We start from the raw sequence: 27312 nt of genomic DNA on the forward strand, positions 1-27312 counted from the left end.
TGACGTTGAAGACATCTGAACACCGAATATGCGCTGGTAACAGAATGCGATACGCATTCGCGTTGATTTTCTCCACGACTTCTAAAGGGCCAATTTTGCGAGCTTTGAGCTTGTTATACTCGTGAACGGGGAAGCGTTCCTTTGTTAAAACTGCCCACACCTTATCACCTACTTTAAATTGCACATCCCGCCGATGCCTATCGGCCGTTTCTTTATATTTTGCAGAAGCAAGACGCAAGTTATCATGTACCTGTTGATGAATATGGGAAATATTTGCCACAAACTCCACAGCTTCGCCATGATCTCTTGTTGCATCCGGAAGAACCCCTAAATCCAAAGGACCGCGAGGCACAATCCCATATACAATGCGAAAAGGACTGAATGATGTGCTACGATTGACTGCATGGTTATGGGCAAACTCAGCTTGACATAAGATACTTTCCCATGACCGAATGTTACTTCCCACTAAGCATCGCAACATGTCACCTAATGACCTGTTAGTGACCTCCGTCTGACCATCGGACTGAGGATGATAAGCTGAACTCATATCTAAACTTGTTCGCAACAACTTCCACAGTGTTCGCCAGAAGTGACTCAAAAATCTTGAGTCCCTATCGGACACAATAGAAAGTGGTAGGCCATGGAGGCGGTAGACTTCGCGAAAGAAAAGCTGAGCCACTGTGACTGCATCTGTTGTCTTCTTACAAGGAATAAAGTGTGCCATCTTTGAAAAACGGTCCACTACAACAAAAATTGAATCGGAACCGCGCTGTGTCCGGGGAAGACCAAGGACAAAGTCCATACTAATATCCGTCCAGGGCTGTGTTGGAACTGGCAATGGCATGTATAAGCCACCATTCGTGGCATGACCTTTCGAAGTTTGACACACCACACACCTCTCCACAAACCGAGCAACGTCGCGCCTCATAGAAGGCCAAAAATAGGAATCCATAACTAGCTTGATCGTGCGATCACGACCCACATGGCCCTCGTTATGAAGCTCTTGAATAATATGCAATCGCCAACTACCTTCTGGAACACACATCTTATTGTCCCGAAAAAGAAAACCATCTTGAAGACAGTAATCTGTACGCGCACGAGATTGCACCTCGGACCAGATACGACCAAAGAAAGAATCAGTTACATATGCATCAGCAAAAGAAGCTACCCCAGGAACTGAAACGTGAAAGGTAGCGAGGAGAGTATGCCTGCGGCTAAGAGCGTCTGCGACTTTATTTGTCTTGCCGGATTGATGACGTATAACGAATGTAAATTGTTGAAGATAAGCGATCCAGGAAGCATGACGTGCAGAAATTTTTGACTGACTATCCAAATGCTTTAATGCGTCGTGGTCAGTAAAGAGAATAAACTCTTGGTGAAATAAATAATGACGCCAATGACGAACTGCTTGTACAATAGCATAGAACTCGACATCATAAGTACTGTATCGTGCTCGAGCTCCCGCAATTTTCTCACTGTAAAAGGCCACTGGTCGACCTTGTTGACTGAGAACTGCCCCAATACCGGTTTTGCACGCGTCGCAGTGGAGTTCGAACACGGTGGAAAAGTCGGGGAGGGCCAAGATCGGGGCTGTTATCAACTTGTCTTTTATCGTTTGGAAAGCTACTTCTGCGTCCTCTGTCCAATGGAATCGTGTACCCCTCATACAATCAGTTAATGGTGCTGTCAAAGCGCTGAAATTGCGCACAAAGCGGCGGTAAAAAGACGCCAACCCGTGGAAACTGCGCACATCAGTGATTGTTTTTGGTACCGGCCATGTTTTAATGGCTTCAATTTTGCTTGGATCGACTTTCAACCCCTGAGATGAAATAATGTAGCCTAAGAAGAGCACTTGTGCTGCGCCGAAAACACACTTCTTTCGTGCACCGAACAACTGTTGCTGACGGAGGATGGAAAGTACGTCGTGAAGGTCTCGGAGGTGAGAGTCTAAGTCGGTACTAAATATTAGGATGTCGTCAAAATAAACAACGACACACTTGCCGATGAATGGTCTGAGCGCTTGATTCATGACGCGCATAAACGTGCTTGGAGCATTCGAAAGACCGAATGGCATGACCATCCACTCAAATAATCCTTCTCGCGTTTTGAAAGCTGTTTTCCACTCATCTCCAGGTCTAATGCGGATTTGATGATAACCGCTTTTGAGATCCAATTTCGAGAAAATTGATGCTTTACCGATTTGGTCTAGAAGATCGTCTAACCGTGGAATCGGAAAACGATATCGGACGGTGATTTTGTTGATTGCTCTGCTGTCTACGCACATACGCCAAGATCCATCCTTTTTGGGAATCAATAGAGCCGGAACTGCTGCCGGACTAAGGCTTTCTCGAATGTGTCCTTTTGCCAAAAGGTCCTCGACTTGTCTACGCAACTCATCGTGTTCTTGAGGACTCATACGGTAATGTGGTCTATTGGGAAGAGTTGCATTCGGCAGAAGGTCTATGTGGTGTTGTATGTCCCGTAAAGGAGGTAACTCGGTTGGGAGGTCTGCTGGAAAGACATCTGCAAATGTTTCGAGTAATGGTAAGAATTGTTGAGGCGCGTCTGACTGAGAAGGTGTTGTTATTGGGGAAGCAACCAGCGCCCAAACCTCTGTTGACTCTCGAACCTGAGCTTCAAACGCTGCTTTTGGAAGCATGAGTAATGTTGCTCCCGGTTTTGTAGTTGATTTGGTCGTTGTTGATGATGCGGATTCGTCAGAAGTTTGATGTTCCGGCGAGGGTAGTAAAGTGACTGTGCGCCCTTTGAACTCAAAGTTGTACGTGTTTGATTTACCACGATGTGTTGCGTCTTTGTCGAATTGCCACGGACGTCCGAGAAGAAGATGGCAAGCGTCCATGGGAACTACATCACAGCACACTGTGTCGAGATAGGACCCGATGGAAAAAGATACCTCAGTTTGGCGAGACACTGTGATCTCGACTCCTTTATTAAGCCAAGCGAGTTTGTAGGGAGAAGGGTGAGCAATGGTTTTGAGGTCGAGTTTCTTTACTGCCAATGCGGAAAGTACATTTGTGCAGCTCCCGGAATCAATAATGAGTTTACAAATTTTCCCGTTAATGGTGCATGTAGAACGGAATAATGTTGATCGCAGCCATGACTCTTGTGTTGATCGTGGCAAGAGGCAGTTACGCCGCAGGACCAGTGTATGAGCCCCCGTGTCACCGGCTATGAGTTCGTCTTCCGGTTCTTGTTGCGAGTCGGAGTCATACTCATCATATTTTGGTTCATCCTCAAGATTTAAATCTTGATTCAAGAGACCACGTCGATTTTGGTGGGGACATGCTGTTTGTCTATGACCGGTTTCACCACATGTGAAACAACGGAGAGCCCCTGTTCTAGGAGGTCGAGATTGCGCAATTGTCTCTGTATTTGTTGCTGGTATTGTAGCTGATCGAGTTGAAGACGATCGTGGTTGGGTGGCATCAGTTGATGATGTTGAGTCACTAGACTGAGGACCGTTACGCGCTCTATTAGTTCCCGAATTCCAGGAAGAGCGGAATTGTAACTCCATGGCCAAGGCACGCTGGTGAGCTTCGGAGACTGTGGTGGGGTTGAATTGTTGCAAAGCGGTTTGGATCTGAAAGCGTAAACCACCTATGAAACGGGAGACAAGCTGTTCCTCCGTCTCTGCGAGAGTTGTCCGAGCAACCATAAGAAAAAATTCTGTTGCGTATTCGTCCACTGAACGAGATCCTTGACGGAGAGTTTGGAGTTTATTATAGAGGGTGCGCTCGTAGTTGTACGGTAAGAACGCCCGGCGCATATGTTTCTTAAGTCGCTCCCATGTTTCTATGCGTGGCTTACCCGCACGACGTCTTGATTCTTTAATCTGTTGCCACCATGCCATGGCTCTGTTTTTAAAACGTGAAGCGATTAAAGGGACACATTGATCTCCCGGAACGCGTTTATATTCCAAGATTTCTTCAATAGAACTTAACCAATCCAAGAATTCTTCGGTGTTAAGATTGCCGTTAAATTCAGGAATCTCCACGCGAAATCCCATGTCCCAACGTCTTTCTTCCGGCTGATGTTCTCGTCGGTTGAGTTGATGCTCAGCTGGAGCGACATTACGAACTTGGTTTCGGTTATTGCGTGGTTCGGCCTCTGCGAATAGATTCTCGGGCAAATCTTCGTCCGTATCGTCTTCTTCGCGCGGTTGGTTATCTGCATTCACTTGTTGTTGTCGTTGAACAACCGTTGTAAGGGCTGTTTCAACCGCCTGGAGAAGGGTTTCTCGTAGAGTGGTTGTGAAGTTTTCGAGAGTCGCACGAAGCTCCTCCTGCTGTTCTTCTGGTGTTTGTTTTCGTGGTGGCATGATGATGATGAAGAGGTATAATGTGTGTGCGGAAGTAGCAAAGATCGAAGGTCTTGATTAAGAAATCAAAAACCGAAAGGCTCTGATACCAACTAATGTAGCGCAAGCTACGGATAACGCAAGAAACCAATTGATTCTGAGAATGCCTAGGATTCGAGCCTTCTTGAGATCGTTGAGAGTCGAAGCTCTATCCGAGAACAAGGTCAGAGTTTATAAAAGCTCTTAAAATTAATTCAATGTAAAAGTCGTACCTTACAAAGCCAAGGTATCAACATATATATAGTAAAGCTAAACACTAAAACTATGACGGTTTAAGGAATAACGCCAATCCTTATCGTTAAGATAAAAGGAAATAAAAAGCCTTAACACTTTAAGTAAAAGAAAACCAAAGCCAACGTAGTATAGGAAGTATGCTACATCACTGGTGGACTCAGCTAACAAAAAAAACTTTTTGGAGCTTGTGAAATATATCACATAGAAAAATGAGCTTGTAAGTAAAGTTATGTTAAAGAATGGTTCCAAAAAACAACCAGATGATGTTTTACAAAATCCAGACATACATAGATTATTATTTTGCAGAAGAAGTTATTGAATTTATTATTAAATAAATTGGTCATGATGTATTTTTTTAATAGGTGGATGAATCTGCAGATGTTTCCGATAAAGAACAAATAACATTGGGTTTTTGCTTTGTTGCACAAGGGATAGTAATTGAAAGGTTTCTTTGTATGATTCATGTGAAAGAAACATCTTCTATATCTCTAAAGCGTGTTGTTGATTCATTGTTTGCTAAAATATGGATTGAGTATAAAGAAGCTAATATGACAAGGTTATGATGGATCGAGAAATATGAAGGGTGAATTCAATGGATTGAGATAGAGAATTCATTTATGCATATTACATCCATTGTTTTGCTCACGAGCTACAATTAGTTGTTGTGGCAGTTGTTCAAAAGCATTTTGCAGTTGAGAATTTCTTTGATAAACTTGTTCTCTTGTTAAATGTTGTTGGGCTTCTTGTATGAGGAAGGATATGGTTTGAGAAGATTTTCAGAAAAAATATAGATCAAAGAACTAAGAAAGGTGAAATTAAGACATGAAAGAGATTAAACCAAGAGGTTTAATTTCATAGACCCGGTAAAACTCGTTGGGTTCTCACTATAAAACTTATCTGTGTTTGGTTGATTTGTTTTCTTCTATCATAAAAGTACATGAGTATGTCTAAAAGTGATGGGAGTGATGTTATAAAAAGACGACAAGCTAATGGTATTTTCAAGTACTTATACATCATTGACTTTGCGTTCTACTTACAGTTGATGCTGCTTTTTTTTTTTTTGAATCACAAATAGCTTAACAAATGCTCTTCAAAAAAAAAAGGATATTCTGAATGATATGTTTCTTATGAAATCCATCAAGCAACAATTGTATAAGCTCATGAAAAATCAATGGGAATCTCTAATCAACAAAATTTTCCCTTTTATGAATGATGAATTTGATTAAAAGAATCCAAGAAAAAGAAGCAATGTAACCAATTTGTATCATTACAAGGTGGAATGCTTTTACATTGTATTAGATATACAAATTCTTGAGTTTGCATCTTTGAGCTCCATTAATTCATTTCATGAGTTTGATGGACTGAAAGTTAGGAGATTGTTTGAGTTTTATCCTGAATATTTTACACTACAAAAAGTTTACATTGATAGCAGATTGTTATAACATGTTTTACTGAACTCTTATCGTAGATTATTTAGAAATTTGTGTATTATATAATAGCATTAGATAAATGCTATTAATTCATGAGTTTGCATCTTTGAGCCCCATTAATTCATTTCATGAGTTTGATAAACTGAAAGTTATGAGATTGACTGAGTTTTATCCTGAAGATTTTATAAGTCCTATCAAACGAATGACTCGTGAACATAACCTTGGTTTCTATATATATAACATCCGTGAAGATGAAAGATTCTTTTAATTTGAAGGATCCTGAAGGTCTTGCATGTATGATGGTGGAGTCAACAAAACATCTTTCACATCATCTAGTTTATTGGTATACAATAGATTATACCAGTTCTCAGTCATGGTATATAATATTTTTTGCATTTATTATATGTGTTTTGTAGTCTTTATAGAATCTGTTCAAGTCCAGATATGATTTGGAGTAATGTGGTTATTTTTGAGTATTTTGAAGCTAAAGATAGGATAAACTCGTAGTTTTTCAGAAACCAACAAGAGTCAAATTTAGATGGACTGTCGATCAACGAAGATCCTTTGATGTCGTTCGACGGTGACGCAAGAAAGCGGGCCAACTTTTTTCGTTGCTGACTTAATGCCCAAAGATCCACATAATTAAAAATCCACACCTGGCTGACTTTTAGCTAATATTTTATGTGTTTTTGCCATTGTTTGGGCAACACTCAATCTTTTACAATCTTTTATCTATTATCCACATCATACAGTTTTAAGATTTTTAGTACATTTGGAGAGAATATTCAAGACTCATTCAGAGATTTATATTGAAACTCGTGTCTTTCTTACCTTATATGTTTATGAATTCTATTCAGATTATTGCTATCTTTTGCGTTATCAAGTATGAGTAGTTTACCTCGTTAGATTTAGGCTTAGTTAGGGGATTGATGGATTAGCCAAACCCATAGAATTGCTAGGATGATTTTATAAGATATCCTTTATTAGAATAATTCTTATTGCATGTGTTTTAGAGTATCTAATTAGAACCTTGAACTTAGGATTGTAGACAACTACGACTGTAGGTCTTATTCCTGAATTAATTCTCGTGAGTCAGGTTGTTAGATGCATGCGACAGCTGGTCTAGGAAGCTAATGAACAAATTCATCAGATGGGTAACACCTGCCTGAAGAAGTGTCTGTGGGAACCGAAATTCGCACTATCGATTTTCCAGGAAAGTCAAGTCAACTCGACTTACCCAGATATCCTGGATTATCTCCGTAAACACATGAAAACGAAAGAGATAAATATAACAGAATACCGAAAATAAGTTGCACAGAGGCGTATTATTGATTTACAAGAGTGAAGTTACAGGTTTCCGAAAGACAAGACGGACAGAGTTTCGCTAGCCAAATCAATCTCAGAACAAGGACGAAAAGAGTTTAAGTAAAAATCAAGCCGCCTAAATTCTAGGTTTCTCTAAGCTAGCAGAGTTTTTCTAGGTCTAAATCTTTTTTTTGCGCCTTTTGCTTTAGCTCTCCTTATATATGCCTTTTGGGTCAGTTCATGTTTCCCCTTTTTGCCCTTAGGTCAAGTTTATCGCTTCGCGAAAATATTCTTTTTCTTCTCGATCTTCATCATTATCTTGGAAACTTGATGTTTATTTTCTAATTTCGCGAGATTTATCTACTTCTACTAGTAAAGATACACCATCATAGCGTTGACGGGCTCAATTTCGTATGAAATTGTAAGTGGGCTTTTAGTTGTGTTCTAAACGTTTTTTACGATTTCTTCGAAAGAACGTTCTTTGATACGACGACGACTTAACGATGAAGTTTATATTTCTCGTGTAGTTTAGACAATTGTGGTGTTAAGTTAATTGTTTCTGTTTAACGATAACCATAAACTTTATTCGGGAAACGAGTCTTTGCGGTTTTTATTGTAAAGTTCCAATGATAATTCCAATCGATACAAAAAGAGGAAATTAGGAATATGAGATGATGTTGTTTGTTTGTAAAAACACAAGAAACTAGAATGAGACTTTCGTCTTGCACATGATGAAATATAATGACAAATATTTGATATTAATGAAATGAAATACGTTTATATGTAAACGAAGAACATACATGTGGTTAGGGATTTTATTAAGGGTTGTCCGGATCCTCTGCCCATTTAGGGGGTGATTGGTAGTTGCTGTAGGTGCTGTCCACAGCCCTATTTATTTCCACAGCACCAAATTCAGAGCAATCAAGCTTTAATTTTTTTTTTGAAACCACAGCTCTTGAATTAATCTAAAGCTGTACAAGTGCTCTGCAGAGCCAAATATCCAAAGCAATTGTTTAGTGCTTTCCATAAAATTCTACAGCAATAAAATCTAAAGTCACAGCAAAAAGTCTACAGATTTTTTTCTACAGCAAAAATTTTAAAGCTACAGCCATTACCAATCGCACCCTTAAGCTTTGCAATTTTAGTTCTTTTTATAAACATATCCATTTATGTTGTCAATTTAGTTCCATGCCCGTTAAATCTGAAAATGTCCGCTTAAGCCCGTTAGACTTGTTTATGTTTTTTTTTTATGAATGCAATTTTCTATCAATAATCTTTCATATTTAATATTTTTTTTTAAAAAATATTTTATTTGAGTTTAAAACTATAATAAATTAAAATTCAAATTAAAGAAAAACTTTAAAATTAAAAAGATTATTTTTATTAAATATAATCTTTTGATAATAAAAATAATCTTTTGATCATACCATAAAATATCAGTAAGTCCTAATAGGTTTTAAATACAATTATAACATAATTTTTTTTCAAAAAATAACAATCTAAATATAAACGGAATGACCCTGTATAAATCTATTTATTTTTTCATAATAATTCTATATTTGGCCGTTTAGGCCCACTCGCTTATGCACATTTTAACATCTCTTCATGTGGTTAATATTTGACTCATTACCTACACACTTTTTACATAAAAATATGCATACATCCTTACCAAGTCTTCAACTATAGTTTGATTAAAGTTTTAAAATATGGTTATCTGATAAAGTTTGCCGAACTTGCTGAATTTTGGGTTTTGCAATTATGGGCCAGATCAAAACAAAAAAAAATGAAAAGTAATGGACCTAGCTTTTACAAAACCTGCAAATAGGTCTGAAATTTGAAAATATAATTTAGGTGTGTTTATACACATATCCGTTTGTACACAATGTATGGTCCTTTAATTTTATAATATATTACTTATATAATTAAATTGTCTATAAGTATTCATACATAAAAATAACTCTATATTAATACATACATTCTTTTTTGTGAAAATTACGAATCCCCTATATCCCATATATATAATAACTATTAATTGCATGTATATACTCTTTATAACATATAAATAATTCATGGATAAGTTTAAGTAAATGATTTTTAAAAACTTTATTCTTAAATTATTACAGGTTTCTTTGGCACTAATCCAGAAGATACACACTCAAGCATGACAACAAGTAATTTGTTAAACTTTCGTCTAGTATGTGTTCAGTTAAGAGCACAACATCACTCTTAAATAGTTAGTCTGTATATGCATTTTGCTAGGGGTTGATAATTTTACACTAAAGTGTGTCTAAGCTCTTTCTAACGATGCCACATAATCAATATAAAAATACTTAAGAGATTGCCACCTAAACAAGTCTAAAATTTAATTAGTACAAAATTAAGATTACATCTTTTTAAAAAATCTTCAGTTAATATTTAGGGGATATAAAATAATAATAAAAAAATGATGATGTTTGTTTGTATATATCAAACGGTAGATTATATCTTGAATGCCTTTACTATATATATAAATAAGAAAACAAACATGAAACAACCCCAAAATACTATAAAGTTGTTTCAGCTAAGAATGTTGGAGACGGGGCCTGTAAACCAATGGCGGGCCGTTATGGGATATGCCACGGGAAGTGAGAAGAGGACGGAGATGGTTGCAACCCATATGACTGCCACCCAACCGACCACCTTTCCGTACCTCCCTAGGCTGAATGGTCCAGCCACAAAGGTTTTGCGTGACAGCGTCACTCTTAGAAAGATCGGTATTGCGTATGCTATGTACAGTCCAGTCGTTGCTATGGACACCATTGCGTGGAACGCCACTATACTCCCCAGTGACTGCCAGTTTTAGATCAGATCAGTCAAACAGTAATCCCATCACATAGAGAAGAAGAAAGAGAGAGACGGAGCTTACGGTGAGGGCCATACAGAAAGATATGGAAGCAGAGAGCCAAACCGCGTTAACGGGAACCTCTCTGCTGTTCACTTTGTGCCATAAGGGAGAAAATGGCATAGCTCCATCTCTCGAAAACGCATAAGCCATCCTGATTATATCCCATATACATATGATAAAAATCCACTAAGTCTCAAAACCAAACGCAAATACATACATACCTAGAACTGCTGGTGACAGAGCTCATGCCACAGAAAAACACAGCAACAGCAACAATGCCTAAGCACACGATACCTCCAGTACCACTCCCAGACCTGCTCTTGAAAGCTAAGTAGAAGATCTCAGCAATGGCGTACCCACCAGCGTTGTTGGTCTCACTCCGGAGGTAAGGTATGTCTGTGACAGCATAGCTTATGCCCCGTATATAACCCCATCCAAACAAAATTGATATCCCAATGGCACTGATTATTCCTCTTGCCCCATTCTTGTCTGCATCAATCGTCTCCTCAGTCTACAAATTTTTTAATTTTATTCCAGTTATCAAGAGAAAAGCTCAAGAATCATAGAATAAGAGACAAAATCCATTTGTTTGTTTCTATACTCACCATGTGGGCAGAGGCATCATACCCTGTGATGGTGTACTGGCTCATGAGGAGTCCCAAAACGAATATGTAGGCGTAGCTTGTAATGCCGAGTCCATTGTCAGTGTTGAAGTTAGTAAAGACAAACTTAGTTGTGGCTCTCTCGGTAGAAACCACAGGAATCAGGATCATAAGCACCAGAACCCCTTAAATAAGAGATACTTACTTGGTTACTTATTCTTTTTTGAGACTTAAACACATACAAAGAGATGAGAGGTACCTAGTAGATTCCAGAGAGCAGCCAGCTGTCCAATGAAAGACAAGACGGAGATAGGGGGGCTGTTGAGAAGTGCATGTATGAATAAGATCCCCCCATGGATAGCAATGACTACATAGTCCGATCCTTCGTATCCTCCGCCGTCTTTACCGCCGGTGGAGAGAAGGACGATCACTTGAATCAGCTGTGCCAGAGAGAAGTCAACGCTCGTCAAACACACAACCTTTTCACTTTGGCCAGACACAACAACGAACTAAAGTCTGGTCAGAGTTGTTACACTACACCTGACCAACAATGTTAAACCTGAAAGATTGTGAAAAAAAAGTGACACACAAAATTAGAGAGACGGTTTGCTTTCAAAATAAAAGATTCAGAGAGAGAAGAGAAGCATGCACCAGCCGGTCAGCCAAGAGGCAAGAGGAGCCCATCGAGGGCCAGCGAGCATAGCACTCCAGTAGTAGAGACCACCGGAAGTTGGGTACGAGGAGCAGATCTCAGCCATCGACAACCCTACACACATAGTGAACACTCCAGCCACGAACCATCCGTAAACCAGAGTAACCGTGCCGCCGAATCTCAAACCGGTGTTGTACGTTGTAGTGATCCCCGTGACTCGTGAGTCACATGTCCTTCTCTATTAAAGGCCTTGATTTTACCAGACTAAGTAGAGAGAGAGAGGAAGCCAAGTCTCGCGAATGGCCAAGAGGTGTTGTCCACTCGGGAAGCTTCTGTGACCTTCCTTGACTTCTCCTGGCTCACCATGGCATACCACACCACCTAAAGCATCGAACAGCTCTTTCCCGCCAGTAGAAGTTAGGACGAGGACGTCCGGTGGCTAGCTTAATCGAGTCGGTGATGAAACCAGTTATCAAAACGGTGAAGAGCAAGCCGAGAATGTACACGCACGTTCTCTTCATGTAGAAGCAGACGAATATTATGATAGGAAGCAGAACAGCGTAGATGGGCACTGACCAAACGGGGATGGTGTTGTCGTTGAAAGGGTACTTGAGATCTGTCATCATGTCTTTACCGACGTATCTGTAGAAAGGAGAGATGAGTTGCAAGCCGATCTCGATGGCCACCAAGATCACGAGTATGATCCAGTCGTGCTTGTGTTTGGAGGCGAGACCTCCTCCGTGGCTTCTTATTGTGTGAATGCCGAGATCTATCTCTTGCATCCTCCCTCTCTGCGGCTCTTGTTCCTGTTCAAAAAACACACAATCAAGTTAGTCAGACTTTTGTAATCTAATTGGATCAAAAAGGGATTGGTGTATCTCAATCGCGCAGTTTCTCAGTATATCATCATTACTACCACGACAAGACTTGCTCTATATATCCAACCAGACTTGTCTGTCTGATTCGCTGTGCTAAGCACACTGTTCCATTAATTATATTCTCGTTGACTTCAACCTAACTTAGCAGGTTGACATTTATTTTTTTTTTAAAAGAGAAGACAAACAGAGAGGAGAGTCTAGATTAGGTTTACCTGAGTATTTCCCCAAAACTTGAGAGGAGCGAAAAAAGCGATCCAAGTACCATCGGAACAATGAAGATTTTGATTACGCTTCTCCACTACAGTGAGATCTAGGTTTACAAGCGCAGTGCGGAACGGAACCAAAAATAGAAACTGATAGTAGTTGCAGAAGAAGAGGGTTGGGAATGGGAATGGGAATGGGAATGGGAACGGGAATGGGGGTGAAGACGCGTTTTGTCTTTATTAAATTTTCGCAACTTTTTGTCGGAGACGTCGATAGAGGTGTTTGTCGTGTTTCTGCTGGACGGTTTACAGAAACAGGGGGAGTTGTTGATATAACTTCCTCTTCTTCTTCTTCTTCGTCGCGTTAGATTGAATGCAGTTTTCGTGTTTGACTTTTTTGACTTCTCTTACCGGTCTAGTTCGGCCTTCTCTTCCACACCGCGTGGGTCCTACCACTGGGAATATCTATCTACATGGGCTTTCAATTAGCCGATTATGTGGGCCTTGTATCCCTCCTTGCCTTGTGGGACAACACTAGCACACAGAGTTTGGAAGCATTTTCCTAACATTTTTTTTTTCTTCGAATGCACAATCATTCGCAAATCACAATTACTAGGAAAATTCAGATTCGCTGCAAACTCTTCAGTCTCTTTTCAACTGATATTATCCTTATTATTATAAATTGGTATATTCTAGATATCACATTATCGGATATGCCACTGACTTTTTTAGATGAATGCGAATATAAATCAGATTTTGTTTTAGTTAAGATCCCCTCCCAGGGAGAGAATCTAAAATATCTTATAGCTAAAAAGAAAATTAAGTAATCCAAAATTGGATCTTACTGATGGAGAAAGTAGAAATTACTGTTTGTGAGTGTCAAAAAAAAGGATGAAGTCAAGTAATCAGGCAAAAAAGGTCACAAGTCTGTTTGGTTTTATTCTGGAGTATATTGTCAACTTGCTCTGACCTGAGAGATGCTCTGTTTTCATTTTAGCCTTGGGGTATTTCAAGAAATTATTTCGTTTCCCGTTCCATCTCTATTTCTTTTAAAATATTTTTATTCATTTATTTTATTCAGACAAATATAAAAAAAATAAGTAATTCATTTGTTTCATATTAAGTGTTATTTTAGGTTTGTGCACACAGATTAATAAAACAATTAATTTTGTATATTTTATATACAAAAAACACAATTATCAATACATCTAACCATATTTCAACCAATAAACAATAAATTTAGGAATAGCATTAATAAATTTTGCATTGAAAGTCGAAAACAACAACACTTAATATAAAATGAAAATAGTATTAAATAAATTTTTTATTTAAATATTTAAACCTCGATTTTCCTTATTTAAAGTCTTCCGAAATTTTGGAACTTCCCTATTTGTTCTCTTAAATTAGCCGAAATATTTATTCCAACCCAATTAAAACCTTAAATTATCCTTTTTTTTTAAAGGTTAGGTAACTGTTTTGAAATCCCTCTTGCTACCCAAATTTCCGTTTCAATTATATCTGTCTTAAAAAAAATCCCAAATACTCTTGTCTCTACTGAAAATTATCACTTGGATTCTCAAATGATTCATTTCCTTTTATCCGTTTCTTAATAAGTACAAATAAAAGTATGGGATAGACTGAAGCTTGTTGCCAACTAAAGTTAGCTGTTTATTTGTTGGACCTACCTTTACTATATATTTTTGTTTCCTTCATTTCTGCCTTTCATTTTGGGTAATAACAGAGTAAATATGTAAAATGAATGTATTGAATAATAGGTTAACCTATTCACTGTACAATAATAGCTCACTTATATACATGCTGAATAATATAACTGCCTAACTGACTCCTACAGTATATACACATGTACTCATAAGCTAATACACCCTCGCAAGCCTTTAATCCGGACGAGTCACAGGATGGTAAAGGCTTGAAACTGAAAGTCTTGACAACAAAGAATGAAAAGGACCCGGATGAAGCGCCTTTGTCAAGATATAAGCCAAGTTATTGGCAGAGGTTACATGAAGTGTATTAAGAAAACATCGTTTAATCATCTCATCACTCTGAATCGCACACGCACTCACGTCTATTTTTTTTATATTTGATCGTAAAAATTACTCACGATATATAGAATTTTGTATCCAGAATAAGTTTATGTATTCTCCTCGACAATTATATGTTCCAGTTTGACCACATTCAAGTTTACTTCATCATCTTACATATGTTTATGCAACTTTGCTTTAATTCTATTCTTCTTATCCCAAAATGTCTTATTTTAATATGAAGTCGATAAGTCAATAATGTTTTATTTCCATGACATGTTAACGTGGTGGACCATCCACGAACTAGTTCTGGATCATTGTATTTGTGTGTGTAGATACATCCCGATCATTTTCCTTCAGAAATTAAAGGAAAGTATCTAACCGTTTTTGGAATTACAGACCTCACATCTCTGTCAAAAATAACCTCTTTTGGATGCATATGTGATCTTATCGTTCGTTTGTATGAAATTAATTTCTCTAAGTTCTATCAAATTTTTAAATCTTTGTATATTTAAAATAGTTAATGAAAATTATATCTTCTCTATTAAAAGAGAAGTACCATTTTTATTTACTATTTAGAAGTCTACTAAGACCATTTCATTAATCACATAAAATGACATAATAATTAATAGGAATATTATAATAAATTAATTTTAACTATAGATTTGAATTTTATCTTCAGTTATAACAAAATCTGTTGAGAAAAATCTAACAAAATTCTAATAAAATTTTAAATAATTTTTATTAAATATTGCATTAATTAATTTCGTAATTAAGTAATATAATGCTTTCATTTAAATAAATTATCATCTACCACTAAAACGGGTTCAAAATTGTTAATCATGTCAGATTTTTTTATACAAATGAAGTTATTAACATATGTTAAAATTTTATTTCTACAGCTATAAATTTTTAAAAATCATATGTTGAAGAATATTTTTTATTTGATTATTTCAAATTATGAAAACTCGAAAACGTAATAAAAATAAAACAAACCCCTATATTATAATAAGAAACCTAAAAAAATAAAATTAAAGAGTTATAAAATATATAACACTAAGATATAAATTGTATATTTAAATTTATATAATAATATCAAAATTAAATATTTATAAAATGAAAATATACACGCACGATGTGCGGGTTAAACTCTAGTATTCTATTAAAACAGCAGTGTGACCCATTGATAAAAGTAAGGTCCAACAATTATTTTAACAATACATATTTTTTTATAGGATAACTGCAACGAAGCTTAATGACTTAATGTAACCGACTTCTATAACCACCTTTGATAACCACCTGAAATCTAGAATACATCTCTGATTCAAAAAAGCGGTCGCAGAGCCGTTTAATCGGGCACTGGAACGTTAGGTTGAACTTTACCGTGGTGAATTTACTTTGTTTGGCCAAAAAATCGGATTTATTAGAAAACATAAAAAAATTGGAGTTTCTAATGTTTTAAATCGAAGAATAAAAAACAAATCTATGTATTTGATGTATAGAAACCCAAAAAAGCTCAAAAATTTAAAGGATTTGGTAAATCCATGGTTGATGGCCGCAAAAAAAGTATTACAGAGAAAATCTAAACTATCGGAAAGAAGAAGAAGATGTAATTACAATAATACCACTCCTTAAAGAAATCATTAAAAAAAGAAAAAAAATTGATTTAACGCGCCCTCAAACTCGGGTTGGATTGTTTAAAAGCACTCCCAGTGACCACTAGAACGATGCAACTATACTGCTTTCTATACGAAAGTTAATAAATATATATATGTATCGCAAACTTCAAAAGTGCTCAAAATTATTTCCTTTTATTTTTTGATTTTATTTCCCATTTTTTGTTAACCCTCTAAGCGCATGATGTCCGTCCGACTCACGCCTTAGCGAAATTTTAAACATGGGAATACATAATTGTATTTTTTTTTTGTGAAACAAAAATTGTTTATTAACCTTTTAAATATGTACATACAATTGGTTATAGGTTTTAAGAGCATCTCCAATGTATTGCCGTATAATTTACTTTAAAATGATGCAACACCAAAATGGCTACTCTAATGTGTTTTTTCATTTTTCACTACAAAATCAATATTCTAAAATGATTCTTGCTGTTAGAAAAAAAAATGATTCTATCTTTATTTAATTAATGTTACTAACACCTTCTACTTACAAAAATGTACCAGTTAACCCCAAATATCTTATGTTTATAAAACATCCACAAATATAATTTATTTAAATTAATTATTTCTTATTAAAATTACAATAAATCATAAAATATATAAGATAAAATATTTTGGTTTAATAATAAGTATTAGAATATATTTTTTCACAAATTTCAACTAATGCATCTCAGAATGAACAATGAGTTTTTTTTATCCATGATTTTCTTAAATTGGACAAAAAAATTTTTAAAATCAAACATTTTCATCGTTTGGGGGCTTTTGGGCAATACTTCACTGATCATGGTAATTCTAGAAATGATTTATCATTTATATACTAAGCACAAGTCACATTGCCAATAAGATTTTGACACATGGCATTAATTTACAAAAACCAAAAAAATAATCGATAAATTTTTTTCTTTCATCTCCTATTTTTCTACAATTCAAACTGTCTATCCTAATTTTTCTCAGAATATAATCCCACGTTTTAGTCCACTTATCTATTACCAAACTGCTTTTTGTCAAACTGCTTTCTTTTCTATATAACTTGAAATCACCGTCAAGATAATCAATAAATTTCTAATGCATTTCCTTTGTGTTCATTTTTTTCAGAGTCTCACTTCACCGTACTTAGCCTACGTTGTATGAGAACCCAAATACCAATTATACTCTGGTGGTGTCCAAGATTATAAAATAAATTATCAGCAAAGAAGGTAAACAAAGTATTTCTAAACTTCTTTTCTCTATAAATTGTTTTTCATAGTTGGTTTTATTTTTTGGTATGAGTTTTCATATATGTTCTTATGACTTATTTTTAGAAAATCTATATTCCCTATTTGTTACAGATAGAGAAAACGTATTTGAAACAAGATATTGTAGTCACTAATAAGAAACAAACACAGAAATGGAAAAAGGGAATAAAAGAAGTAGCCACTAAAAATATATAAGGGTTTTTGGTGTTTAGAAGATGATGAACGTGTTTGAGAAAAAGGTAAAGAAAAATCTCAAATGTGTTTTTTTGTAACATCAGAATATGGATATTCTTTTTCATAATTGTTTCTTTCTGTTGGGTTTCTAATAACTCTCAAACTATCAACAAAGTAGGTATAAATTTTAATAATGTTTTGTTATAGCTTATAATTATATCATTGTTCTATGATCAAAAATACAAATTTATGCTTTATATGGAAGATTTATCTACATGAAAAATACAAAGAATAACGAATGAATCACATAGAGTACTTTAAACTATAATTATATACGTTGGTATATCTTAAATTTTTAACATAAAATGTTCGCTAGCTATATATATCTATTTCTCAAAAATACAAGATATATTGTTTTACCGTTTCCAAAAAAATTTAGGGTGAATGCAACCACCTCACATGCCATTCATATCTATATTTATATAGTATTTAATTAAAATATATAATAGTTTAATTATTAATTATAAAATTACAAATTTATTATTTAATAATTTGAAGTCTAATTATTTTTCTCCATGCGTAGCATGGGAATAACACTAGTAATTTCTATAATTCACTGATCATGACAATTTCTATAATTGTTTTTCCTTCTTCTTCTTCTTCTTCTTCTTCTTCTTCTTCACCTAATCTTCAATGCCGCGTAAAACCCTAGACACTATACTCTACAACCTCCAAAAATGACAAGATCTCATCTCTTCCTCTGTCTCCTCCTCCTCCTCGCCTTCCTCAATTTCGCTGCTCCTCAAGACGACGCGAGGATCATGCTATCCTTCAAATCGAGCCTAAATCTCACCTCGGACGTGGACTGGTCGAACCCGAACCCTTGCAAGTGGGACACTGTCCAATGCGACGGGAGCAGCCGCGTCACTCGGATCCAGCTCAATCAGAAAGGCATCCGCGGCACTCTCCCTCCGAATCTCCAGAACCTCTCCGAGCTCGTCGTCCTCGAGCTCTTCTCCAACAGAATCTCCGGCCCAATTCCCGATCTCTCCGGTCTCACGAATCTACAGACTCTCAACCTCCACGACAACCTCTTCGATTCGACTCCGGAGAATCTCTTCTCCGGGATGAACTCCTTGCAAGAGGTGTATTTAGACGAGAACCCGTTCTCTTCGTGGGAAATTCCGGAGACTGTTAAGGACGCCACGCTACTCAAGAACCTTTCTTTAATTAATTGCAACCTCACCGGTTCGATTACCGTATTATTCGGCTCCGAGACGCTTCCAAGCCTCGCTTCGTTGAAGCTTTCTCGAAACAGTCTTTCCGGACCGTTACCTTCGAGTTTGTCGGGGTCGTCTTTACAGGAGCTTTGCCTCAACGGACAGCGCCTCAACGGTACCATCTCGGTGTTACAGAATATGACTTCTCTCGTCGAGGTTGATCTGCAAGGCAACGCCTTTTCAGGTCCGATCCCTGATCTCTCCGGTTTGCAGTCTCTGAGGCTCTTCAATGTAGGAGGGAATCAGCTCACTGGTGTTGTTCCACCGTCGTTTACTGGTCTGAAATCTCTTACCATTGTAAATTTGACGAGTAACTACTTCCAAGGACCTTCTCCATTATTCGACAAGTCTGTTAGTGTTGATGCGGTAGCGAAAACGAATAGCTTTTGTCTGGAGATTCCTGGTGCTCCTTGTGATTCTCGTGTTGAGACCTTGCTGTCTATAGCTGAGTCGTTTGGTTATCCGGTGAAGCTTGCTGTGAGTTGGAGAGGCAATAATCCGTGTGCTAGCTGGCTCGGGATTTCTTGTGTCGGAAGTAACATTACAGTTGTTAACCTAGGGAAACACAATCTTATTGGTACGATATCTCCGAGTTTTGCCAGGCTTTCGTCGTTGGAAAAGATCATTCTTTATAGCAACAAACTCAGCGGGAGAATACCGAAGGAGCTTACCACTTTGCCTAAGCTTTGGCTGCTTGATGTGTCTAACAATGACTTCTACGGTGGTGTGCCGAAGTTCAGGGAAGGTGTGAATGTTGTGACTACTGGTAACCTTAACATCGATAAGGATGGACCTGTCTCAGAGTGGTGGAACTCATGGAGGGTCTGGACATAATAGCACTGGTGGTGGCGGAAGTTCTAAATGGTCGAGCAGTGTCAAGATCATTGTTCCTGTGGTTGGTGGTGTTGTTGTTGCATTGTGTATTGTTGGTGCATTGTATGTTGTTGGTGCATTGTGTATTGACAGCGATGCAATTAAACTCACAGTTGCAGCTTCTAGTCTCAACAATGGGGGAGGAGGAGGAACCGAGAGCTCTTACAGTCACAGCGGAAGCGCCAACAGTGACATTCACGTGGTGGAGTCTGGGAACTTGGTTATACCCATACAGGTTTTGAGGAGCGCGACAAACAACTTCAGCGAAGAGAATATCCTCGGGAAAGGCGGTTTCAGTGTAGTTTACAAAGGTGAACTCAGTGATGGGACGAAAATAGCTGTCAAGAAGATGGAGTCTTCTGCTTCTGTTGTGAGTGATAAGGAACTCGCTGAGTTCAAATCAGAAATCACTTTGTTGACTAAAATGCGTCACCGTCATCTCGTTGGGCTTCTTGGTTACTGTCTTGATGGTAACGAGAGACTTCTTGTCTACGAGTACATGCCGCAGGGAACTTTGAGCCAGCATCTGTTCCACTGGAAGGAAGAAGAGCGGAAACCTCTTGATTGGACTAGAAGATTGGCTATTGCCTTGGATGTAGCTAGGGGTGTGGAGTATCTACACACGCTTGCTCATCAGAGTTTCATCCATAGGGATCTTAAGCCATCAAACATCCTCCTTGGTGATGATATGAGAGCGAAAGTCTCTGACTTTGGGCTAGTCCGTTTAGCCCCTGAAGGCAAAAACTCCATCGAGACTCGTGTAGCTGGGACCTTCGGTTACCTTGCTCCAGAATATGCAGGTTTGCAACGGTTAATGTTTCATACTTTGATTGATTTAGAACTTACCCTAATTCTAAAGTTTCATACTTTGTGGTTTGATTATGGCAGTGACTGGAAGAGTGACGACCAAGGTAGACATATTCAGCCTCGGGGTCATACTTATGGAGCTAGTCACTGGACGTAAAGCTCTTGATGAGACGCAACGTGAGGACAGCGTCCATCTAGTGACATGGTTCCGTCGTGTAGCAGCAAGCAAAGACAGAAACGAGAACGCCTTCAAAAACGCAATAGACACAAACATCGAGCTGGACGAAGACACCTTAGCCAGGGTTGAAAAAGTTTGGGAGCTTGCTGGTCATTGCTGTGCACGTGAGCCTTACCAAAGACCTGACATGTCTCATATCGTTAACGTTCTTTCTTCACTCACAGTCCAATGGAAACCAACTGAGGTCGATCCTCATGACCTCTACGGTATAGACTACGATCTTCCGCTTCCGCAGGCGGTAAAGAATTGGCAAGCTTCGCTTAGCCAAACGGGAGATGACTCTGGATCTTCTGTTTGATCAAAAGCTCTGTAAATATCTGAATAATGCACTACTTTCATTGAATAAAAAAGATCATGGTTAGTGATATCCATGTATCTAGGACCAAGTTTATTAGTTGGTTTAGTGCTGCTATTGTAGGAACTTGTTGCTCTTTGTAAGGCTATTTATAGACTACTAAAAGCAAACAGAAATTGACTAATTCAAACTTACAAACTGAAATTTAAACTTCCAACGGCTCCTTTGATTTGCTCTAATAAACACTCCCTAAACTAAGCTTGTGGATGACAGCCAAACACAAGATCTTATCTTTTTTTTTGTCAAGGAGCCGTTGGAAGTTTAAGTTTATTTCGCCTTTCATCCGAGTTTTTTGCGTTGTTGGACCGTTTCGTCGTGAAGCCCATGGCGTGCTGGAATCAACATCTTCGTGGTGAAACGCGGCGTTTTCCATACTGTGAGTGTTTCTTCGCGTCTCCAGAGCTAATCGCAGCCGATCTTTCATCTCCTTCATCACGAAACCAGTAATCATCTTTAAGCCCTCCGTTAATCGATCACCCACGATCTATAAAAAGGTATGCTTTTTGTTATGCAAGGAGAAACCGAGGCAAAGCTTTCAACTTTTCACATCTATGCTCTTGGTTTCTTCAGAATCATTCATTAATTTTATGGTTCTTAGGAAGTTGATTGAGAATAACTATGAATACGATGGTGATGACCCTCTCTTTCCATGGATCAAGTGAGTTCCTTTTATCTTCTACTTTGTCTTCCTGATCCAATCTCTATGCGTGAGCTTCTCTCAAATGTATGAAATGGATGGTAGAGGCTTTTCCTCCAGGACGAGAATGCTGGAACGGTTAGTGATGTACGAGCAAACCGTTCGCAAGCTCTGGCAATCGGAACACTACAATGATAATCTTCGCTATCTTAAAGTTTGGTAGGAATATGTAATGTTTCTCTACTAAGTCGCTATGATTCATTCGTTGTATGAGGAGTACTAAAAGAAAAGTTCTAACTTTTGTTAATTTTCCAAAGCTGACCATGGCGCTGATTCATAATAATTTGCAGGTTAAGGGATTTGAAAACACATGTTATGCTTTGCACCTGGAGTTTCAGCCTAAGGTAAAGACTGCCAATGAGATCTTCAATCTCATAATATCTAGGTAATGTTTGTCATCTTGGTCCTGATCGTAGATTCATATTCAGCATTTGTCACATGGCTTGATTGAAAAGTGTTAAACTTTGTGCAGAAATGCAAAGCCTATGAAAGGTTGAATGGTGGTGCAAGAACTTCATGGTGAGAACTGTGAAAAGACCCAAACCAGCTGATGAAGTAAGAGGTTTCTTCTGATTTTTAACTGTTAAATTTCTTTATGTCCTGTGGTTATTACCACATGATACTTAATAATTCTACCTACCAGCAGGAACAAAAAAAAAAGTGTTCTACCATCGAGAAGTGGTCACTCTAACTTGAACTAAAAAGCAACGATCACAAGCTCTCTGTGCGCGACATCTGCGGTTAAACTTACCTTGCTTGATGTTGCTTATGAGTCCTGATTGTTTTGGTTTTTGTATCCACAATCGAGTTTTTTTTTTTATTACAAGGTTTTGGTTTGTTTTGCTCGGTGAATCTAGGACATGCTTTCAGATTTGTAGGATAATCATTGAGACTCTAGACAATTACAAAGTTATATAATTTTGATGTTCTGTAATAATATAACATGTTTCGTGTATTTTTGCTTTGCTTTTATTTTTCAGAAGAGAGAGATCTTTCATGATTTGGCTCCGCTATTGTGGCACTCTGTTGGTATCGTTCGTGCTCTTCTTTAGGTACTCTTCGTCCATTAAAGTTGTCTGGAACCTTGGAATGGTGAAACAGAATCAAACTATCACAATGACACTTTAGTGGTTGGGATTGGGAAGAGGCGAAGCAAGAAGCTCTCTTGAACTGGTATAAACAAAATTCTTAAAAGATCATAACATATATGTCCCAATAACCTGGCTTTTTCCATGCACTTTCTTAGCTTTTCGAAACAGATAATATTAGCCTGGGGAAGGCAGAGATGGGTGCACATCAATGTAGGAAAGCTCAAGAATCACTGGTCAGCCACTTTTCACTTCAGTATCTTATAACTGTATGAGTAATGGTTACTGATCGGAAAATGTGTTCAGCCAGGCCACGCTTCCCATAAATTTACGAGTCAGCTTACTGGAAACTTTGGAAAAAACAATGAGGTCAAAATGGATTTTAATCCCAACCAGAGGTGTAACCATCTCATATTTCTTTCATCCTAACTCGGCTTGATTACTTAGGCCTAGAGGGTGGTCCCCATTTCTCGCGTAAAAGCGATCCTTGACCATTCAGCCTTTCTCAACCAAGTATCCCCATCCCTTATTAAAGAAAGTCGATAATGAAATGAGGCAGGTTGTGCTAGCAGTGTGTTCAATAGAGTTTGGCTCTTGGTAGGCAAGACGGTCTCTGTTTTTTGTTACTAAATCCATGTAGAATGCTAAATTGTTTAACGGATCAGGATGGTACTCTTTTGTGTTTGTTTCTAGGATGGTAGCACATGCGACGGAGTTATTGATAGCTGGAAGCGATGAAGGAGAAGTGTTTGCACATGAGGAGCAGCGAAATTTGGGTGGAATCAACATGGAAAAGCTCCATAGACTTGACTATGCTCAAGTCTTTCTTCTTATGTTCTGACTCTGAAGTACCTTTTCTTTTATCACTTGTCATGTACCTTTCCTGTAAAAATATTAAGCTAAGCCTGCAGAGAACGTAGCTTCTGTGTATGCTTTATGGTTTTTTAAGGATAGCTCCTTTTATCTATCATCTTGCAGAAAACAGGGATTAGGCTTTTTAAACTGTTGTTCTCTTGGCAGCCACCACAAGAAAATCAGTTGCTTTTAGTGTGAAAAATTGTTTCCCTCATACATTGTTACTGTGTCAAAGTTATGCCATTTTAATTGAAAATCATTTGTTCATATGCTTAAACAAAAAAAATAGTAGGAAGTGTTCATTATGTTGTTCATGAAGTATAAAGACAAAACTACAGAGAGGAGATCGATATTTGGAGTGCAAAGATTGTTCTATACATCATGCTTTGAGGTGTGCTTCTTTTTTTTGTGTGTTGGTAGTATAAAGTTAACATATTCTTTGATTATTCTTGAGGATATTTGATGAAATATGAATTATAGGCTTTTGTTCAATAAAGCCAACACTAAAAGTTATAGAATATATAAGAACATTAATGTGGTTGGGTCCATCTTGATTTCCAAATTGTTAATGGTTACATTACATTTTAGTTCATTTATATGTTTTGCTTTACTCTAACTTCTTCGAATAAATTATTTGATATGAAGTGGTATGTAACTAATATAAAATCTGGTATAGAAATACATATGTAACTATGATCTCAATGACTACACCGACCGCGATTGAGATGATGCAGAAGTTTCCTATTGCGGTGAGGACTTGCTGGAAGTGTCCCACTTGGTTTGTGCTGTCAACGAGGTGAGCTGCCTTGCCGAAGAAGGTGTGGACACCAGTGGCTATCACAACCGCTTCTATCTCGCCTTGCTTGCAAGTAGAGCCGGAGAAGACTTCTTCTCCTGGACCTTTTGTGGCAGGGAGGGACTCACCGGTTAGAGCAGATTGGTCAACTTTTAAAGCGTCGCCTTCGAGGAGACGTGCGTCAGCAGGGATGATGTCACCTAGCTTGATGCTCACGATATCTCCGGGGACAAGAATAGAAGCTTCTTGCTCACTCCATTTGCCATCTCTTAGAACCTACACAAATATTGTTACTTGCGGAACAAGAAATCTAGTGGAATAGTGAGAGGAAACATGAGAGATTGAAAGTGAACCTTTGTTTTGGGAGCAAGACCAGCCATGAGAGCAGCAGCAGCGTTTCCGGCATTGTTTTCTTCCCAAAAGCTGATGGTTGAGTTAATAACCAAAAGACAAACAATACCAACAAAGTCTTGCCAATCAGGTGGACGTCCATCGCCATTAGCCAAGGCAATGGCCATGATTGCAGCTGCTTCCATGACCCAAGAGAGAGGGTTCCACATAAACCCCAAGAACTTAAGTATCTTGCTTTCCTGTTTTTGTTTTGTGATTAGTCACTTCACTTAATATTTGCTAAGCCAGAAACTAGATATACAAAGTTAGGTTTACCTTCTTCTCCTCGAGTTTGTTGGGGCCAAAGAGCTGGAGTCTGCTCTCTCCTTCTGCTCCAGATAGTCCATCTCTGCTGCATTTCAACTGCTGGAACACTTCTTCAATTGGTATTTTCTCCTGCAGTTAATTAATATTAAAACATGAACATGATCCAATGTTTTTATCAAAAGTGAGTAATATTATTAAACCTGTTATGCAAATAAAAATAAGTGTCTAACTCTTTTTATTCATAGCAATGGTCAGGAAAATAATAATAATAATAATAATAATAATAATAATAATAATAATAATAATAATAATAATAATAATAATAATAATGTTTATTCATAGCAAGTCCAATGGACACGATGATATTATATTCTATGTTGAACTGAAAACGCTATAATATATGGTAAATTTTCTACTAACAGTCAAAGTTTTTTTTTGGTAAAAAACAGTCAAAGTTTACCTGTGAGAACAAAACAAACTAGCATACTAAACTATCATAATTAAAACAAAACCAAAGAAAAAAAAGTAAAACTCTGTATTCAAATAAATTAAATAAGGAAAACTAGTAGTATTTGCAATTTTTAAATTAAATACAAATTTATCCTTAATATTATTGAGAGCATATTTTATAATGATAGGGGCAAATCGGTCAATATAACATAGGATCATTAACCGAGTCCAGAAAATCAGGTGAATATCGAAGGTTAGGTTCATCTAGGGAAGTAGTTAAACCATTGATGATACTGATGATGCGATTTCCCGTGAGTATGAACAATCCAAAACGTACTAATTATTTCCAACAATTTGACTAATAACCATTCTAAGAAAACAGTTTTCAAATTAAGTAACAATAAAACGAATCATGTGAAAGTAAAAGAGTCCTACTTAATAATACTACTGCTCTATTTGGTAAGCACTTAACATAATTGATTAATTGACTAACTAAATTCTCGTGATTCTGTGATTTCAATTGACTAAACTTCCAAAATCTAGTAGGAAAAAATAAGAAATACGTGAAAGACGCCAATAAATCAGAAGTAATATGAATTTTTCATGGATTTTTATTGATCAAGATCGAATCGATGTATAAGTGGAGGAGCTCAAGCTTTAAAACATAATCAAACTCAAGCGACATATTGTTGACAAATTTACGTTTTGAAAAATTAACCAAAAGATTAAACAAACGCATGTAAAATATAAGAATTTAAATAGATAGTTGTTTAAATACAAGAAAGAGTTCGTACCAAATCAACATTCTCGTTCTTGATATCCTCAAGAGAACCACCACCCACCATGCTTTCCTAGCTCTGTGCCTTCGTTAAACCCAAAACACAAAGGAAAAGTCGTTAAAATTATTCAGAAAAACTGCTGAAAAGTTAAGCAGAGGAAAGTAGCGATGATAAAGATATATTCGAGAATACCAAAAAAAAGGAGAGAAAATAAAATTGAAACGAACCAGATTCTTTGGAGAAAGAGAGCAAGTGAATGTGAACTACGTTGGCTATTTGGTGGCTCTATTTATATCCCTTGCGTAGTTATACGACACCGTTTAGGTCTCCGAGTCGTATATTTCGGAAAAGGTTATTATTCTTAAGAATTATCATCTCTTTTTAAAAAAAAGTTGACCTAATTATAAATAGATTCTTGAAAAGATAAATATCATCACTTTGACAAGAAAAATAAATAAATCATATTATTATCACTTTGACGTGTGTTAAGTATGTCATTAATTAATATTAACTCGGTCAGATTTTACTATTTGACTATTTGAGAGACCAGGTCTAGTAGACTAGTTCTGTTCCTGAATTTCATCGAGGAGGACGTTATTGTCTTGTCATGTTCCTACCTGACACATAGATATCTCTCTCAGTTCTTACGCTTTAATTTGATGGTACATACTAAAAAAATTTCTTTCAGGAATATATTAACTGATCAATATCCTCCTCAATCTGTATAATAACACAATTTATGAATAC

General features: G+C 37.2%; 2 protein-coding genes and 2 pseudogenes across 3 annotated transcripts; 1 reads left to right on the forward strand and 3 right to left on the reverse strand.

The window, feature by feature from the left end:
• Nucleotides 1–9693: 9693 nt before the first annotated feature.
• On the reverse strand, nucleotides 9694–11328 carry LOC103827851 (amino-acid permease BAT1-like). Its single transcript, XM_033273368.1, has 5 exons — nucleotides 11093–11328; nucleotides 10837–11018; nucleotides 10453–10742; nucleotides 10253–10382; nucleotides 9694–10176 (listed from the first exon to the last, which is right to left on the reverse strand). Exons 2-5 carry the CDS (start codon nucleotides 11002–11004, stop codon nucleotides 9904–9906), a joined length of 861 nt encoding a protein of 286 aa, XP_033129259.1. The 5' UTR covers nucleotides 11005–11018; nucleotides 11093–11328; the 3' UTR covers nucleotides 9694–9903.
• A 319-nt stretch (nucleotides 11329–11647) lies between these two features.
• Nucleotides 11648–12291, reverse strand: LOC103827549 (annotated as a pseudogene).
• A 3367-nt stretch (nucleotides 12292–15658) lies between these two features.
• LOC103827852 lies at nucleotides 15659–23998 on the forward strand (annotated as a pseudogene).
• A 411-nt stretch (nucleotides 23999–24409) lies between these two features.
• Nucleotides 24410–26907, reverse strand: LOC117126048 (ATPase 3, plasma membrane-type-like). 2 transcript variants are annotated; one of them, XM_033273369.1, is made up of 5 exons: nucleotides 26793–26907; nucleotides 26581–26649; nucleotides 25346–25465; nucleotides 25033–25269; nucleotides 24410–24955 (listed from the first exon to the last, which is right to left on the reverse strand). In XM_033273369.1, the coding sequence occupies exons 2-5, from the start codon at nucleotides 26629–26631 to the stop codon at nucleotides 24539–24541; spliced, it is 825 nt and encodes a 274-aa protein (XP_033129260.1). In that variant the 5' UTR covers nucleotides 26632–26649; nucleotides 26793–26907; the 3' UTR covers nucleotides 24410–24538. The 2 variants fall into 2 exon arrangements, with proteins under 2 accessions (XP_033129260.1, XP_033129261.1); XM_033273370.1 differs by having other exon boundaries at nucleotides 26581–26643; nucleotides 26793–26843.
• Nucleotides 26908–27312: the final 405 nt, after the last annotated feature.

Source organism: Brassica rapa, chromosome A06 (genome assembly GCF_000309985.2).
Source record: "Brassica rapa cultivar Chiifu-401-42 chromosome A06, CAAS_Brap_v3.01, whole genome shotgun sequence".
Taxonomy (NCBI): Eukaryota; Viridiplantae; Streptophyta; class Magnoliopsida; order Brassicales; family Brassicaceae; genus Brassica; species Brassica rapa.